The 17,917-nt window shown below is 46.3% G+C and overlaps 1 protein-coding gene across 2 annotated transcripts in view; it reads left to right on the plus strand.

Annotated features, from left to right (window-relative positions):
- Positions 1-17,917, plus strand: part of ttc27 (tetratricopeptide repeat domain 27) — a 135,090-nt gene that overhangs the window by 94,879 nt on the left and 22,294 nt on the right. For both annotated transcript variants that reach the window (XM_078404657.1, XM_078404658.1), the window contains exons 13-15: positions 1,909-2,136; positions 9,284-9,382; positions 12,837-12,889. In XM_078404657.1, the coding sequence (XP_078260783.1) occupies positions 1,909-2,136; positions 9,284-9,382; positions 12,837-12,889 (380 nt within the window). The remainder of the gene's footprint in view (positions 1-1,908; positions 2,137-9,283; positions 9,383-12,836; positions 12,890-17,917) is intronic.

A 17,917-nucleotide genomic window follows, 5' to 3' on the forward strand; every position in this document is an offset into this window, starting at 1 on the left:
TCATAGGTCAGTCCCGCCATCCCGGGATTAACCTGGTGAACCTACGCTGCACTCCCTCAATAGCAATAATGTCCTTCCTCAAATTAGGAGACCAAAACTGCACACAATACTCCAGGTGCGGTCTCACCAGGGCCCTGTACAACTGCAGTAGGACTTCCTTGCTCCTAAACTCAAATCCTCTCGCAATGAAGGCCAACATGCCATTAACTTTCTTCGCTGCCTACTGTACCTGCAGCAACTCTATCACAATTTCAATTCACTTCAATCAATATACGAGGCATAGACAGGGTAGACAGTCAGAACATTTCACCCAGGATGGAAAAAACAAACACTAGAGGGCATCGCTTTAAGGTGAGAGGGGCAAAGGTTAAAAGAGATGTCTGGGGAAGTGTGGTGTAAGCCTGGAATGCACTGTCGCTGGTGGTGGTTAAGGCAGATACGATAGTGATATTTAAGAGTTTGGGATAGGATAAGGATATGCAGGGAATGGAGGGATCTGGATCATGTGCAGGCAGATCAGAGTTGGTCTTGGTATCATGTTGGGCACAGACATTGTGGGCCGAAGGGCCTGTTCTTGTGCTATACTGTTCTGTTTCCTCAAACTCAAAAATCATGATGGATTCTTGATTAGTATAGGTGTCAGAGGTTGTGGGGAGAAGGCAGGAGAATGGGGTTAGGAGGGAGAGATAGATCAGCCATGATTGAATGGCAGATTAGACTTGATGGGCTGAATGGCCTGATTCTTCTCCTATCCCATGATCTTATGAACTCTAGCCCTCCAGTGAAAACAATCCACGTTTGTCTAACCTTTCCTTCTAGCTAGTACTCCCTTATCCAGGCAGTATCCTGATGAACCACTTCTTCACCTTCCCAGAGGAGTCTATGAAATCTTTACAAAAAACTTGACTTTGGTAACAAGATTAAATCTGTACTATTTTACTTCCATCGGTTGATTTGTTTGGTCAAGGCAGAAATGAAACGATAAAACAGCCACAAATTGCTTGTAACACGACAATACTTACTCTTTTATTTCTTTGCATGAAGATTTGAAAAGCAACAATAATTTGCAAAACACGGGTTCCGGAACCAGTATTCCATGTAATTGCAATTTACATTAGAAAAGTTTGGCATTCTGTATTTTAATTTGGCCCCTGGTTCTGGATTCCCCCAACGTTGGGAACATTTTTCCTGCATCGAGCTTGTCCAGTCCTTTTATAATTTTATACGTTTCTATGATCCCCTCTCATCCTTCTAAACTCCAGTGAATACAAGCCCAGTCTTTCCAATCTTTCCTCATATGTCAGTCCCGCCATCCCGGGGATTAACCTCGTGAACCTACGCTGCACTACCTCAATAGCAAGGATGTCCTTCCTCAAATTAGGAAACCAAAACTGCACACAATACTCCAGATGTGGTCTCACCAGGGCCCTATACAACTGCAGAAGGACCTCTTTACTCCTATACTCAAATCCTCTCGTTATGAAGGCCAACGCGCCATTAGCTTTCTTCACTGCCTGCTGCACCAGCATGTATAGTGACAGTGAGAAACAGACTCTGAGTATCAAATGAATATCAATGTGTTTTGAAGGTAGACACAAAATGCTGGAGTTCTCTGGAAAGAAGGAATGTGTGACATTTCGGGTCAGGACCCTTCTTCAAACTGAATTCTTGACTGAAGAAGGATCTTGACCCGAAATGTCACCCCTTCCTATCCAGAGATGCTGTCTGTCCCGCTGAGTTACCTCAGCACTCTGTGAAACGTCACCCATTCCTATCCAGAGATGCTGCCTGTCCCTCTGAGTTACCTCAGCACTTTGTGTCTGTTTTGAATATCAGATGTGTTTTGTATTTGCTGAACTGATTGGATTCAATGTGGATTTGTGTTTCCTTGTGTGGATGTGTGTGTAGGCTGAAGAAGTTCTCCGTAGGGAACTGGAGAAGCGTGAGACTCCCACCTTATACTGCCTGCTGGGAGATGTGCTGAATGACCATGTGTGGTACGACAAGGCTTGGGAGTTGTCTGGACACCGCAGTGCCAGAGCACAGCGCTCCAAAGGTCTGCTCCACCTCCGCAAGCAGGAGTTTCAACAGTGCGTGCAATGCTTCCAACGATCAGTACAGATCAACTACCTGCAGGTGGGAGACAAAATAAATGACTATTCCTTTAGAAATCTCACTTCATGCACATTTTATGAAGAGCGATTGTGTTGATTGGGTTTAGTTTAGAGTTACAGCACGGAAACAGGCCCTTCGGCCCACCGGGTCCGCGCCGACGAGAGATCCCCGCACATTAGGATGCAGAGCCATTAGAATGCAGTGATCACAATATGATAAGTTTTACTCTACAAATTGAGAGGGAGAAGGGAAAATCGGAAGTGTCAGTATTACAGTATAGCAAAGGGGATTACAGAGGCATGAGGCAGGAGCTGGCCAGAGTTGACTGGTAGGAGGCCCTCGCGGGGAAGACGGTGGAACAGCAATGGCAGGTATTCCTGGGAATAATGCAGAGGTTGCAGGATCAATTTATCCCAAAGAGGAGGAAAGATTCCAAGGGGAGTAAGAGACACCCGTGGCTGACAAGGGAAGTCAAGGACAGCATAAAAATAAAAGAGAAGTACAACAAAGCAAAGAAGAGTGGGAAGCCAGAGGATTGGGACTCTTTTAAAGAGCAACAGAAGATGACTAAGAAGGCAATACGGGGAGAAAAGATGAGGTATGAGGGTAAACTAGCCAATAATATAAAGGAGGACAGTAAAAGCTTTTTTAGGTATGTAAAGAGGAAAAAAATAGTCAGGGCAAATGTGGGTCCCTTGAAGACAGAAGCGGGGGAATTTATTATGGGGAACAAGGAAATGGCAGACGAGTTGAACCAGTACTTTGGATCTGTCTTCACTAAAGAGGATACAAACAATCTCCCAGATGTTCTAGTGGGCAGAGATCCTAGGGTGACGGAGGAAGTGAAGGAAATCCACATTAGGCAGGAAATGGTGTTGGGTAGACTGATGGGACTGAAGGCTGATAAATCCCCAGGGTCTGATGGTCTGCATCCCAAGGTACTTAAGGAGGTGGCGCTAGAAATTGTGGACGCATTGGTGATCATTTTCCAATGTTCTATAGATTCAGGATCAGTTCCTGTGGATTGGAGGGTAGCTAATGTTGTCCCACTTTTTAAGAAAGGAGGGAGAGAGAAAACGGGAAATTATAAACCAGTTAGTCTGACATCAGTGGTGGGGAAGATGCTGGAGTCAATTATAAAAGACGAAATTGCGGAGCATTTGGATAGTAGTAACAGGATTGTTCCGAGTCAGCATGGATTTACGAAGGGGAAATCATGCTTGACTAATCTTCTGGAATTCTTTTAGGATGTAACCAGGAAAATTGACAGGGGAGAGCCGGTGGATGTGGTGTACCTTGACTTTCAAAAAGCCTTTGACAAGGTTCCACATAGGAGATTAGTGGGCAAAATTAGAGCACATGGTATTGGAGGTAGGGTACTGACATGGATAGAAAATTGGTTGACAGACAGAAAGCAAAGAGTGGGGATAAATGGGTCCCTTTCAGAATGGCAGGCAGTAACTAGTGGGGTACCGCAAGGCTCGGTGCTGGGACCGCAGCTATTTACAATAAACATTAATGACTTGGATGAAGGGATTAAAAGTACCATTAGCAAATTTGCAGATGATACAAAGCTGGGTGGTAGTGTGAACTGTGAGGAAGATGCTATGAGGTTGCAGGGTGTTGGGGGAAGTCCAGAACAAGGGGCCACAGTTTAAGAATAAGGGGTAGGCCATTTAGAACTGAGATGAGGAAAAACTTTTTCAGTCAGAGAGTTGTGAATCTGTGGAATTCTCTGCCTCAGAAGGCAGTGGAGGCCAATTCTCTGAATGCATTCAAGAGAGAGCTGGATAGAGCTCTTAAGGATAGTGGAGTCAGGGGGTATGGGGAGAAGGCAGGAACGGGGTACTGATTGAGAATGATCAGCCATGATCACATTGAATGGCGGTGCTGGCTCGAAGGGCCGAATGGCCTCCTCCTGCACCTATTGTCTATTACCCCTATCCAATACACACTAGGGACAATTTTTACATTTACCAAGCCAATTAACCTAGATCTTTGGAGGTGGCAGTGTGAACTGTGAGGAAGATGCTATGAGGTTGCAGGGTGACTTGGACAGGTGCGGATGCGTGGCAGATGCAGTTTAATGAGGAAAAGTGTGAGGTTATCCACTTTAGTGGTAAGAATAGGAAAGCAGATTATTATTTGAATGGTGTAACGTTAGAAAAAGGGGACGTACAACGAGATCTGGGTGTCCTAGTGCATCACACTGAAAAGAAGCATGCAGGTACAGCAGGCAGTGAAGAAAGCCAATGGAATGTTGGCCTTCATAATAAGAGGAGTTGAGTATAGGAGCAAAGAGGTCCTTCTGCAGTTGTACAGGGCTCTAGTGAGACCGCGCCTGGAGTACTGTGTGCAGTTTTGGTCTCCAAATTTGAGGAAGGATATTCTTGCTATTGAGGGCGTGCAGCGTAGGTTTACTAGATTAATTCCCGGAATGGCGGGACTGTCATATATTGAAAGACTGGAGCAACTAGGCTTGTATACACTGGAATTTAGAAGAATGAGAGGGGATCTTATTGAAACATAAGATTATTAAGGGGTTGGACACGTTAGAGGCAGGAAACATATTCCGAATGTTGGAGTAGTCCAGAACAAGGGGCCACAGTTTAAGAATAAGGGGTAGGCCATTTAGAACGGAGATGAGGAAAAATGTTTTAGGTCAGAGAGTTGTAAATCTGTGGAATTCTCTGAGGAAGGCAGTGAAGGCCAATTCTCTGAATGCATTCAATGGAGCTCTTAAGGGTAGCGGAGTCAGGGGGTATGAGGAGAAGGCAGGAACGGGGTACTGATTGAGAATGATCAGCCATGATCACATTGAATGGCGGTGCTGGCTCGAAGGGCCGAATGGCCTCCTCCTGCACCAATTGTCCACTGTCTATTGTCTCTTGTGGGAATATCTCGGAGAAAACCCACGCAGGTCATAGGGAGAACGTACAAACTCTGTACAGACAGCACCCTTAGTGGGGATGGAACCCGGGTCTCCGGCGCTGCATTGGCTGTAAGGTAGCAACTCTACCGCTGCGCCACCGTGCCGACGGAAAGTGAGATAATTAATTAAATACTCACTGGAACATGTTATCTCTGCATCGCGGTACAATAATTAACCAATACTACTATCATCTATTAACTTGGAAATGAATTTAGAAAATCCCTGCATTGAACCCACAATCATGTGATTGTTAAATATTTGAACTATACACCCCAAGGTACAGTCACATCTTCACACCCCTTTCTGCTCTCTGTGGAGATCACTCTCTCGACAGCTCCTTGGTCCACTCATCCACTTAGCCAGAGGGTGGTGAATCTGTGGAATTCTTTGACACAGAAGGCTGTGGAGGCCGTCAGTGGATATTTTTAAGGCAGAGATAGATTCTTGATTAGTACGGGTGTCAGAAGTTACGGGGAGAAAGCAGGAGAATGGGGTTAGGAAGGAGAGATAGATCAGCCATAATTGAACAGTGGAGTAGACGATGGGCCGAATGGCCTAATTCTGCTCCTATCCCTTATGACCCCTTCCCACATTAACACCCTCCAAACTCGAGGCAATTTTTCCTGCGAACGCGTTAAACGCGGTCCCTACACAGTTGAACGGTTAAACGCGGTCCCTTCATGGTTGAAATGTAATACATTCCCTGTCCCGAATAACAGCATTTAAAAGACACTGGTACATGGATAGAATAGGTTTAGAGGGATATGGGCCAAACGTGGGCAAATGGGACCAGCTTAGATGGGATATCTTGGTCGGCATGGATGAGTAGGTCCGAGATTGATAGATGCATTTAGGCCCTGTTTCTGAGCTGTATGAATATGAATCAATGTGATTCTACTGGAGTTAAAATTCCACCGGGTGGCGCCACCACACTGGCTGCCTCGCCAACAGCCTGTCTGTCCTTTCTACTGCTTATATTATTTTCACTGTGTGTTAAAGTATGTTTCAGTGTTTCTTGGTTTGTTTTATGTGGAGCGTGGGGTTGGGGGAAACGCTTTTTCAATCTCTTACCTCGACGGAGATGTGATTTTTCTCCATATTGTATCACTGTGACCTAACATCGAGGAGTTGGTGGCTTTTCCCGGAGACCGGCCCGGCGCTTCATGCCGCGGGCACGGCGCGGACTTTAACATCGTGGAGCTGCGATCCTTTGCCAAGGGTCGACTCTGGAGAGCTCCAACCGCTGGGCCTGTGGACTTTAACACCGTGAAGCCGGCGGTCTCTGGTGAGAAGAGGTTGACTCGGGAGCTCCGTGCTGCGGAGAGTTTCAACCGTCCCGACGCGGGGAGTTTCAATCATCCCGACGCGAGGGTCTCGGACAGTCGGCAGCGGCGACTGCGGACGGTTCAACAGCCCCGACCGCGGGTGAACAAAGAGGAAGATGGTTGAACTTTATTACCTTCCAACACAGAGGAATGTGGAATCCGCTGTGGTGGATGTTCATGTTACATTTTACTTTATGTGGCTGTGTGTCTTGTTGCTTTCAAGTTTAACTCAAATTTCACTCTACCTTAATTAGTACATGTGACAACGAATTGAATCTTGATTCTACTCCTCCAGAGGTAGTTGGGGCAGGGACTATCCCAACGTTTAAGAAACAGTTAGACAAGTACATGGAAAGGACAGGTCTGGGGGGATATTGGTATGTAGGTTAATTGGCTGGGTAAATGTAAAAATTGTCCCTAGTGGGTGTAGGATAGTGTTAATGTACGGGGATCACTGGGCGGCACGGACTTGGTGGGCCGAAAAGGCCTGTTTCCGGCTGTATATATATGATATGATATGATATGATATTGCCAAACGCAGGCAGCCGGGACTAGTGTATGGGGCATGTTGGTGTGGGCAAGGTGAGGAGCCTTCTTGCAGCATACCCACGGGCACATATACACTCAGGAACCATACAAACATATAAATTATACATCTATCACACGTAGACAATAAAAAGAAAAAATATTACAAAAAACGTAGAGATCAGTGCAAAATAATTTGAGAGAAAACAAATCCATAGTAGTGCAAGAGAACTGCCGTCTTTGGCTGCTCAGGGGACAGGTTACATAATACCATTGCCACTGTAATGAGGAACATCAGTTGTGCTTCTGGCTTGTATTCACTGGAGTTTAGAAGGATGAGAGGGGATCTTATAGAGACGTATAAAATTATAAAAGGACTGGACAAGCTAGATGCAGGAAAAATGTTCCCAATGTTGGGCGAGTCCAGAACCAGTGGCCACAGTCTAAGAATAAAGGGGAGGCAATTGAAAACTGAGGTGAGAAGAAACTTTTTCACCCAGAGAGTTGTGAATTTGTGGAATTCTCTGCCACAGAGGGCAGTGGAGGCCAATTCACTGGATGAATTTAAAAGAGAGATGGACCTCTAGGGGCTGGTGGAATCAAGGGATATGGGGAGAAGGCAGGCACGGGGTACTGATTGTGGATGATCAGCCATGATCACAATGAATGGCGGTGCTGTCTTGAAGGGCCAAATGGCCTCCTGCACCTATTTTCTATGTATCTGTGTTTCTATGTCATTCTTCAAAACGATATACGTACATCACGAATGAAGGCAGGTCCAATTGTGACCGAGTAAAGTACACCGAAGATAGACACAAAAAGCTGGAGTAACTCAGCGGGTCAGGCAGCATCTCTGGAGAGAAGGAATGGATGACGTTTTGGGGCGAGACCCTTCTTCGGACTTCAAACTTTAGTCTGAAGAAGGGCCTCGACCTGAAACGTCACCGATTCCTTCTCTCCGGAGATACTCCAGCTTTTTGTGCATCCAAAGTACACATCAAAGATAGGCACAAAATTTTAACCAGCATCTGCAGTTCCTTCCTGCACATAAAGTACACATCTGTTGGCTCAACAATATGAAGCGATGTGTAACTGCTGTGTGGAACTTCAACACTGCTGGACTTGTCACCCTGATAGAAGGAAAGAAGATGATTTACATTTTTGTTTAAATAGACAAATGAACAAGTTATTGGAAATTATCATCATAATCATAATCATACTTTATTAGCCAAGTATGTTTTGCATCATACGAGGAATTTAATTTGCCATACAGTCAAACCAATAAAAATACATTTTAACATGAACATCCACCACAGTGACTCCTCCACATTCCTCTCTGTGATGGAAGGCGAAAAACAGTTCAATCTCTTCCCTTCTTGGTCCTCCAGCTGTCGGGGGCCTCGAGCCTTCCGTTGACGGGGCGATCTTGGCTCCCATAGCCGGCGGCGTTTGGGCCCTCGTGTCGGGGCGATCAAGCTCCCGCATCTGGGAAATCTCAGCTCCCCGCGCTGGGCGATCAGACCCGGGTCGGGGCTAGTTGAAACCTTCTGCGTCTTTGGAGCTTCCCGACATCGGTCTCTACCCGAGACTGCGAGCTCCTCGATTTTGAAGTCCACAGGCCGTGGTTGGAGTGTCGATTCCAGGCAAGGGATTGCAGGCTCCGATGGTAAGTCCACGCCCCCGCGGTGGGGTTCAAAGTCAGTCTCGAGCAAGGCCGCCAGCTCCATGATGTTAGACCACAGAGCGACCAGAGATACGATCCACAAAACAATTGCATCTCTGGCAAGGTAGTCGCATCTCATTTGAGTAATAGTTTAAAACTAGACCAAGTGGACCCATTGGGCCCAAACCTCTCCTGCATTGGTGCAGCACCCTCTCCTCACCCCTCCCCTCACCCCCCTCCTCCCCCTCCCTCCACCCCTCCCCCCCTCCGTCCACCCCCTCTCCCCCTCCCCTCCCCTTCCTCTTCCCCCCCATTCCATCCCTTTCAACCCCCCTTATCCCTCCTCCCTTCCTCCCCCCCCTCACTCCACCCCCCTCCCTCCCAACCCCCTCCCTCCCTAGGAGATAGATTTAAACCTCAAAATGTGAATAACTTAAAAAATATAAGACCAATTACAATGAGATTTCTTCCATTAGCACCAAAGGGATGACGGTGAGTTAGGTGGGCCTAAAATTGTTCCGCTATCGTGTACTGTTTTGGCTGTAGTTCAGGAACAATCAAACAAACAAACAAGAGTTTTAGTATATAGATTAAAGGCCAAAATTTATAGGTGCGACTAATTCTAGTTGTTTATTACTATACGGTTGGTAACAAATAAATAATTTGATATTCATGTGACATTCATTAGAAAAAATCCATCCTAAAAATCAACCTTTTTTTCAGCTTGGCGTTTGGTTTTCTTTAGGCTGTGCATATTTGAGCTTGGAAAACTTTGAAGGAGCTGCAAAAGCATTTCAGAAATGTGTGATGTTGGAACCTGATGTAAGTACAACACGGCGAATATATTGTCTGGCATCATCCAGAGATACATCATGGCAACATGGCCTTTAATCCACCAAAATCCTGTCCACACCAATATCAAGCACTCATTTACCCTAATCCTGCCCTAACCCACTGTATTATCCCACCGGGTGGTCACGGTGGCGCAGTGGTAGAGTTACTGCCGTACAGCGAATGCAGCGCCGGAGACCCGGGTTCCATCCCCACTACGGATGCTGTCTGTACGGAGTTTGCACGTTCTCCCCGTGACCTGCGTGAGTTTTCTCCGAGACCTTCGGTTTCCTCTCACACTCCAAAGACGTGCAGGTTTGTAGGTTAATTGGCTTGGTCAATGTAAAAATTGTCCCTAGTGGGCGTAGGATAGTGTTAGTGTGCTGGGATCGCTGGTCGGCGCGGACCCGATGGGCCGAAGGGCCTGTTTCCGCAATGTATCTCTAAACTAAACTAAACCAAACTAATTGCCATCTGACAATCCTAGTAGCTACTGAGCTGGAGTGGAGTAACAGTCTGAGGAGGAGAGGTTAGCCTGACATTCCCCGATATTACTGGATCTTTGAACAATGAATTGTGAGATATACAAGATTCCAAGAAGATTTTATCGGCTGAATATTTCGATAGGACAAAGAATTAAGCCATTTTAGCCCATTGAGACTATGCCTTCCCACAGAGCATAGAACTATACCTGAGTCAAACTCATCCCAATCCCCACTAATCTTCCCGTGAACCTATTCTTACCCCATTTCCATCAGCGCCATCAAATTCTATCACCCATTTACACCGACCACATTTGCAGTGGCCATATAACCTACCGACCCATACATCTTCCAATTGTGTGGGAAAACCTGAACACTTGGACAAAACATACAAATGCAGTCTGACCAGCAGCTTATAAAGCCTCTGCATTACATCCCTGTTTTTAAATTCTAGCCCTCTGGAAATAAATGCTAACATTGCATTTGCCCTCCTTACCACCAATTCAACTTGCAAATTAACTTTTTGGGAATCCTACACCAGCACTCTTTGCAGGTCTCTTTGCACCTCCGATTTCAGAATTCAGAATTCTCTCCTCATTTAGAAAATAATCCACGCCTTTATTCCTACTACCAAAATGCATGACTCCACACTGTGTTGCATCTGCCACTTTTCTGACCACTCTCCCAACCTGTCCAAGTCCTTCTGCAGAGTCCCTGCTTTCTCTACACCACCTGCCCTTCCACCTATCTACGTATCATCTGCAAACTTGGCCACAAAGCCTTCAATCCCATCATCCAAATCATTAATATACAAAGTGAAGAGTAGCGGCCCCAGCACGGAGCCCTGCGGAACTCCACTAGTCACCGTCAACCAGAAAAAGCCCCCTTTATTATCACTCTTTGCCTTCTGCCACCAGCCAACCCACTATCCATGCCAGTATCTGCCCTTTGATACTGGGGGCCCTCATCTTCTTTAGCAGCCTCACGTGTGGCACCTAGGGTTGCCAACTGTCCCTTATTAGCCGGAACATCTCGTATATTGGGCTAAAGTGGTTTGTCTCGTACGAGATTGCCCTTATCCCGTATTAGGCCCGGACACTATAGGCCTGGGGGCCGCTGTAGGCCCGGACACTGTAGGCCCGGAGGCCGCCTAACGGAGGTTGCGTAGCAACCCGCCTCCCGGCCCGGGCGGCCACCATTGGTGGAGCGGGAGCACGTGGCCGCTGGCTGAGTGAGGTCACGTGGGGTGCGGGGCGGTGACGTCACCTTTTGTCCCTTATTTGGGAGTGAGAAAGTTGGCAACACTAGTGACATCTTATCAAAGGCTTTCTGAAAATCTAGGTAAACAACATCCACTGACTCTCCTTTGTCTGTCCTGCTATTTACGTCCTCAAAAAATTCCAGCAGAGTTGTCAGGCAAGGCCTCCCCTTCACAAAGCCATGCTGACTTCAGCCTATTTTATCATGAACTAAGTACTCAAAAACCTCATCCTTTATAATAGACTTGGATTGTTTTTTCCGGAATGTCGGAGGTTGTGGGAAGACCTCCATTTTACATTTTCCCAATGTCAAATGATGAGAGGCATAGACAGTCAGAACCTTTTTCCCAGCGTAGCTCTAAGGTGGAAGGAGCAAAGTTTAAAGGAGAGGTGGGGAGCAAATCTTTCACACAGAGTGGTGAGCGCCTGGCACCTGCTGCCGTCTGTCTGGTGCTGTCTGTACGGAGTTTGTACGTTCTCCCCGTGACCTGCGTGGGGTTTCTCCGAGATCTGCCGTTTCCTTCCACACTCCAAAGACGTGCAGGTTTGTAGGTTAATTGGCTTGGTAAATGTAAAAATTGTCCTAGTGGGTGTAGGATAGTGTTAATGTGTGGGGATCGCTGGTCGGCACGAAGGGCCTGTTTCTGTGCTCTATCTCTAAACTAAATTAAACTAATAGAAACATAGAAAATAGTTGCAGGAGGAGACCATTTGGCCCTTCGAGCCAGCACCGCCATTCATTGTGATCATGGCTGATCATCCACAATCAGTCATTTATTTTCAGTCGTTTATCTATCATTGTAGTTGTACCTCAAGGGCTAGGTGCAGCTTTCTTTCCTTTCGCGTTTGATTATGGTTGAATATGGTCAACGTCTTACTCACACATCTGCAAGACTGGGCAATTCCTAATCACAGTAGATTCTCAGCACAAACTGGCAAACTAAATGCACTGGAGTTTAGAAAGTTGAGAGGGGATCTTATAGCGACGTATAAAATCATAAAAGGACTGCACAAGCTAGATGCAGGAAAAATGTTCCCAATGTTGGGGAAGTCCAGAACCAGGGGCCACAGTCTAAGAATAAAGGGGAGGCCATTTAAAACTGAAGTGAGGCGTCACCCATTCCCTCTCTCCTAGATGCTGTCTGACCTGCTGAGTTACTCCAGCATTTTGTGATACCTTCGATTTGTACCAGCATCTGCAGTTATTGAGAACCTGAGACCAGTTATTAATCTGATTAATTAAGTTGTTAAAACAGTATTGATATATTACTTACTGTTATGGGTGGATACGTTAGCGGTATGTCCATTTGATGGCCACCTGTGTAGTGTGAAGATGGGTCCCGACCCAAAATGTCATGTACCCATGTTCTCCAGAGGTGCTGCATAACCCACTGAGTTGCCGCAGCATTTTAGAGTTACACAGGCATACAGTGCGGAAACCGGCCCTTTACTCTAAATATGAACACGATACTCTAAATGTGGCCTCACCAATGTCTTGTACAACCTCAACATAACCTCCCAACTTCTATCCTCAATAGTCTGATGGATAAAGGCTATTGTGCTGAGGGCCTTCTTGACCACCCCATCTACCTGTGATACTATTTTATGTTGGAGGTTTTTGTGAAAACCAGCATCTGTAGTTCCTTGAATATCCATTTGATGTTCATTTGAAGGTTAACATGTTATTTGTTTCTTTGCTTTTAGAATGCCGAAGCCTGGAACAATCTCTCCACAGCCTATATCCGACTAAAGGAAAAGTAAGTAATTGTTGGACTTCCTGTTACTTGTGATTTGCTACTATACCAGTTTGACTAATGAGGGGTGATTCATTTTAACCAGTGTTAAACTTCTTTGTCTTTCTTGCTGTTCATTTAAGTCTACCAAAACATTATGACCACTGACAGGCGAAGTGAATAACATTGATTATCTTGTTACAATGGCACCTGTCAAGGGGTGGGATATATTAAGCAGCAAGTGAACAGTCAGTTCTTGAAGTTGATGTGTTGGATGCAGGAGAAATGGGCAGGAGTAAAGACCTGAGCGACTTTGACAAGGGCCAAATTGTTATGGCCAGACGACTGGGTCAGAGCATCTCTGAAACGGCAAGGCTTGTGGGGTCCTCCCGGTCAGCAGTGGTGAGTACCTACCGACAGTGGTCCGAGGAGGGACAAACCACAAACCAGCGACAGACAGGGCAGGGCGTTGGGCGCACAAGGCTCATCAATGCGCGAGGGCAACGAAGGCTATCCCGTCTGGTCCGAACCGACAGAAGGTCGACTGTGGCACAAGTCACAGAAAATGTTAATGGTGGTCACGGGAGAATGTGTCACAATACACAGTGCATCGCACCCTGCTGCGTATGGGGCTGCACACGGAGGACCAACAGCATATTGGGCAGGTGGTCGTAATGTTTTGGCTCATCAGGTCATAGTGTTTTGGCTGATCGGTGTATATGCATATCGGTGTGTATACTTAAACAAGAAATGGACAATCTTGGAAACACTCAGCAGGTCGGGCAGCGTCTGGAGAAAGGAAAGCAGAATTAACATTTCAGAACCAAGATCTTCCGTCAAACATTCTGTCAAGGGTCTTGATCCTGCAACTTTAGCTCTGTTTCTCTTTCCACAGATGCTGTAGGACCTGCTGAGTGCTTCCAACATTTTATGTCAGATTTCCAGAATCTTCAGATAGACACACAGTGCTGGAGTAACTCAGTGGGACAGGCAGCATCTCTGGAAAGAAGGAATGGGTGACGTTTCAGGTCGAGACCCTTCCTCAGACTGAGAGTCAGAGGAGATGGAAATGAGAGATATGGAAGGGTAAGATGTAGGGGTGCCAACTATCTCACTCCCAAATAAGGGACAAGGTGATGTCACCGCCCCGCGCCCCACGTGACCTCACCGAGCCAGCGGTCACGTGCTCCACCAATGGTGGCCACCCAGGCCGGGAGGCGGGTTGCTATGCAACCTCCGTTAGGCAACGCCCGGACCTCCGGGCCTACACTGTCTGGACCTACAGCGTCCGGACCTACAGTGTCCAGGCTTACAGTGTCCAGGCCTACACTGTCCGACCTACAGCGCCTCCCAGGCCTTATACGGGACAAGGGCGGTCTCGTATGGGATACACCAATTTAGCCCAAAATACAGGATGCCCCGGCTAATACGGGACAGTTGGCGACCCTAATACGGTGTGAAAACCAATATATCAAAGGGGACGAGGTTTAAGGAAAATGTAGAATAGATCATTGTTAGCTCGGGGAAGGTGACAACGAAGCAGACAAAGATAAAATTAAATCAGGAGGACAGTCGATTAGCCGAAGAACTAGGATGGGGGAGGGATGGAGATAGAGACAGCTTGTTTGGTTTTCATTCCAGTTTTTAATTCAGGCCCTGACCTCACTTGAGACAAAACTTAAATTTGTGATTTGGCTTTAGAAACATTTGTTACAGGCAAATACATAACATTATTTACATCAATTGTTCTTACTTTCGATGTGTTTTGGAAAATATTGTTTTAAATCCTGCACCAGTAAATTGAATGGTGTTGACTGTCTCAGTCATGAACTTTTGCATATTTTATCTTTCCATAAAACGTGAGAAGCTTAAGGCTTGTGTGGAAGCTTAAGGGAGTGCTGGTGCAGGATTCCCAAAGAGTTAATCTGCAAGTCGAATCAATAGTAAAGAAAGCAAACTCAATGCTAGCATTTATTTCAAGAGGGCTTGTATACACAAATAGGGATGTAATGCTGAGGATCTATAAGGCCCTGGTTGGGCCGCATTTGGAATATTGTGAGCAATTCTGGGCACCATATCTGAGGAAGGATGTGCTGGCTCTGGAGAGGGTCCAGAGGAGGTTTACAAGAATGATCCCAGGAATGAGTGGGTTAACCTATGATGAGCGATTGTCGGCACTGGGCCTGTACTCGCTGGAGTTTAGAAGAATGAGGGGGAACCTCATTGAAACATACAGAATAGTGAAAGGCCTGGATAGAGTGGTTGTGGAGAGGATGTTTCCACTAGTGGGAGAGTCTAGGACTGGAGGTCATAGCCTCATAATTAAAGTACGTTCTTTTAGGAAGGAGATGAGGAGAAATTTCTTTAGTCAGAGGGTGGTGAATCTGTGGGATTCCACAGAAGGCTGTGGAGGCCAAGTCAGTGGATATTTTTAAGGCAGCGATAGATACATTCTTAATTAGTATGAGTGTCAGGAGTTATGGGGTGAAGGCAGGAGAATGGGGTTAGGAGGGAGAGATGGATCAGCCATGATTGATTGGCAGAATCGATTTGATAGGCCGAATGGCCTAATTCTACTCCTATCACTTATGACTATGGTAGACACAAAATGCTGGAGTAACTCAGTGGGTCAGGCAGCATCTCGGGAGAGAAGGAATGGGTGACGTTTCGGGTCGAGACCCTTCTGCAGACTGATGTTAGGGGAGGGGGCGGGACAAAGATAGGATGTAGACATAGACAGGAAGACAGTGGGAGAACTGGGAAGGGGGAGGGGATAGAGAGGGACAGAGACACAAAATGCTGGAGTAACTCAACATCTCTGGAGGGAAGGAATGGGACAAGAACCTTTTTTATTTCTCTCACTTCAGGTAGCTCCGGCATTCCCTCTCTCTCTATCCCTCCCTCACCCAAGTCGCACCAGCTTCTCATTTTCCTTTATCATCGTTTTTGCATATCTTTCATTCATTGTTCTTTATCTCTGTAGATCACTGTCTTGTTTCCCTTATCCCTAACCAGTCTGAAGAAGGCTCTTGACCCGAAACATCACCCATTCCTTCTCCCCACAGATGCTGCCTGACCCTGTGAGTTACTCCAGCACTCTGAAACGTCACCTATCTATGTTCCCCACAGATGCTGCCTGACCCTGTGAGTTACTCCAGCACTCTGAAACGTCACCTATCTATGTTCTCCACAGATGCTGCCTGACCCGCTGAGTTACTCCAGCATTTTGTGTCTACCTACATCAATTGAAGAATAATTATTGGGCCAGTTATATGGAATAACTGCTCTGCATTTTGAAAGTAGTACTCTAGGGTTTTTGTATGGGAAGGAACTGCAGATGCTGGTTTAAACCGTAGACACAAAACCTGGAGTAAATCAGCGGGTCAGGCAACGTCTCTGGAGAAAAGGAACAGATAATGTTTTGGGTCGAGACCCTTTAGTTTAGTTTAGTTCAGAGATACAGCGTGGAAACAGGCCCTTTTGGCCCACCGTGTCCGCGCCGATCAGCGATCCCCGCACATTAACACTATCCTATATCCATTAGGGACAATTTTCACATTTACCAAGGCTATTAACCTACAAACCTGTATGTCTTTGGAGTGTGGGAGGAAACCGAAGATCTCGGAGAAAACCCACGGGGGGAGCGTACAAACTCCGTACAGACAGCACCCGTAGTGGGGATGGAACCCGGGTCTTTGGTGCTGCATTCGCTGTAAGGCAGTAACTCTACCGCTGCGCCACCACAGCGGTAGAAGGCCCAGACCCTTCTTCAGACTGAGAGTGGGGAAAGGGAAGCTAGAGATACAGACGACGATGTAGAGATAGACAATAAACAATAGACAATAGGTGCAGGAGTAGGCCATTCGGCCATTCAATGTGATCATTGCTGATCATTCTCAATCAGTACCCCATTCCTGCCTTCTCCCCATACCTCCTGACTCCGCTATCCTTAAGAGCTCTATCTAGCTCTCTCTTGAATGCATTCAGAGAATTGGCCTCCACTGCCTTCTGAGGCAGAGTATTCCACAGATTCACAACTCACTGAGTGAAAAAGTTTTTCCTCATCTCCGTTCTAAATGGCCTACCCCTTATTCTTAAACTGTGGCCCCTTGTTCTGGACTCCCCCAACATTGGGAACATGTTTCCTGCCTCGTACATGTCCAACCCCTTAATAATCTTATACGTTTTGATTAGATCCCTTCTCATCCTTCTAAATTCCAGTGTATACAGTGATATAGAACAAATGAATGAAAGATAGGCAAAAAAGTAACAATAATAAAGAAAACAGGCCATTGTTAGCTGTGGGCTCGTTGAGAACGAGTTACAGACAATGATACTCAACAAGATGACTTTGAAGTTGGTACGACTTGGGTGGGGGAGGGATGGAGAGAGAGGGGTTACTTGAAGCTAGAGAAATCAATATTCAAAGATCTTTTCTGTACACCTGAGAGAGTTAACGTGAGAGGAATATCAATGATGGTGCAGTACTCCTTTGATAAGGCACTGAGATTTTGATAAGCATTCCACAGTGGAAGTTAAAGCCACAACATCATGAGACAGACAAGAGGTTTAACAACCGAACCTGATTAAACATTGAGATACTGTAAACCTACTCCCAAAACCTTGGGGCATTTTCATGCAAAACCTGCACAATCGAGTTGTAGAGTTGCTGCCTTACAGCGAATCAGCACCGGAGACCCGGGTTCCATCCCGACCACGGGTGCTGTCTGTACGGAGTTTGTACGTTCTCCCCGTGACCTGCGTGGGTTTTCTCCGAGATCTTCGGTTTCCTCCCACACTCCAAAGACGTACAGGTTTGTAGGTTAATTGGCTCGGTAAATGTAAAAATCACATTTTTAAGTGGGTGTAGGATCGTGTTAGTGTGCGGGGATCGCTGGTCCGAAGATACAGCGTTTCCGCGCTGTATTTCTAAACTAAACTAAAACTTTGTGTGGTAACAAGGGCTGGAGGTGAAATGGAGATAAAGGGGAACCAGATAAGGAGGAGGAATGAAATGCCAAGCCAGAGAGATGGATATGGGTGGAAGGGGAT

The sequence above is a fragment of the Rhinoraja longicauda genome, chromosome 9 (genome assembly GCF_053455715.1).
Source record: "Rhinoraja longicauda isolate Sanriku21f chromosome 9, sRhiLon1.1, whole genome shotgun sequence".
In the NCBI taxonomy this organism is placed as follows: domain Eukaryota; kingdom Metazoa; phylum Chordata; class Chondrichthyes; order Rajiformes; family Arhynchobatidae; genus Rhinoraja; species Rhinoraja longicauda.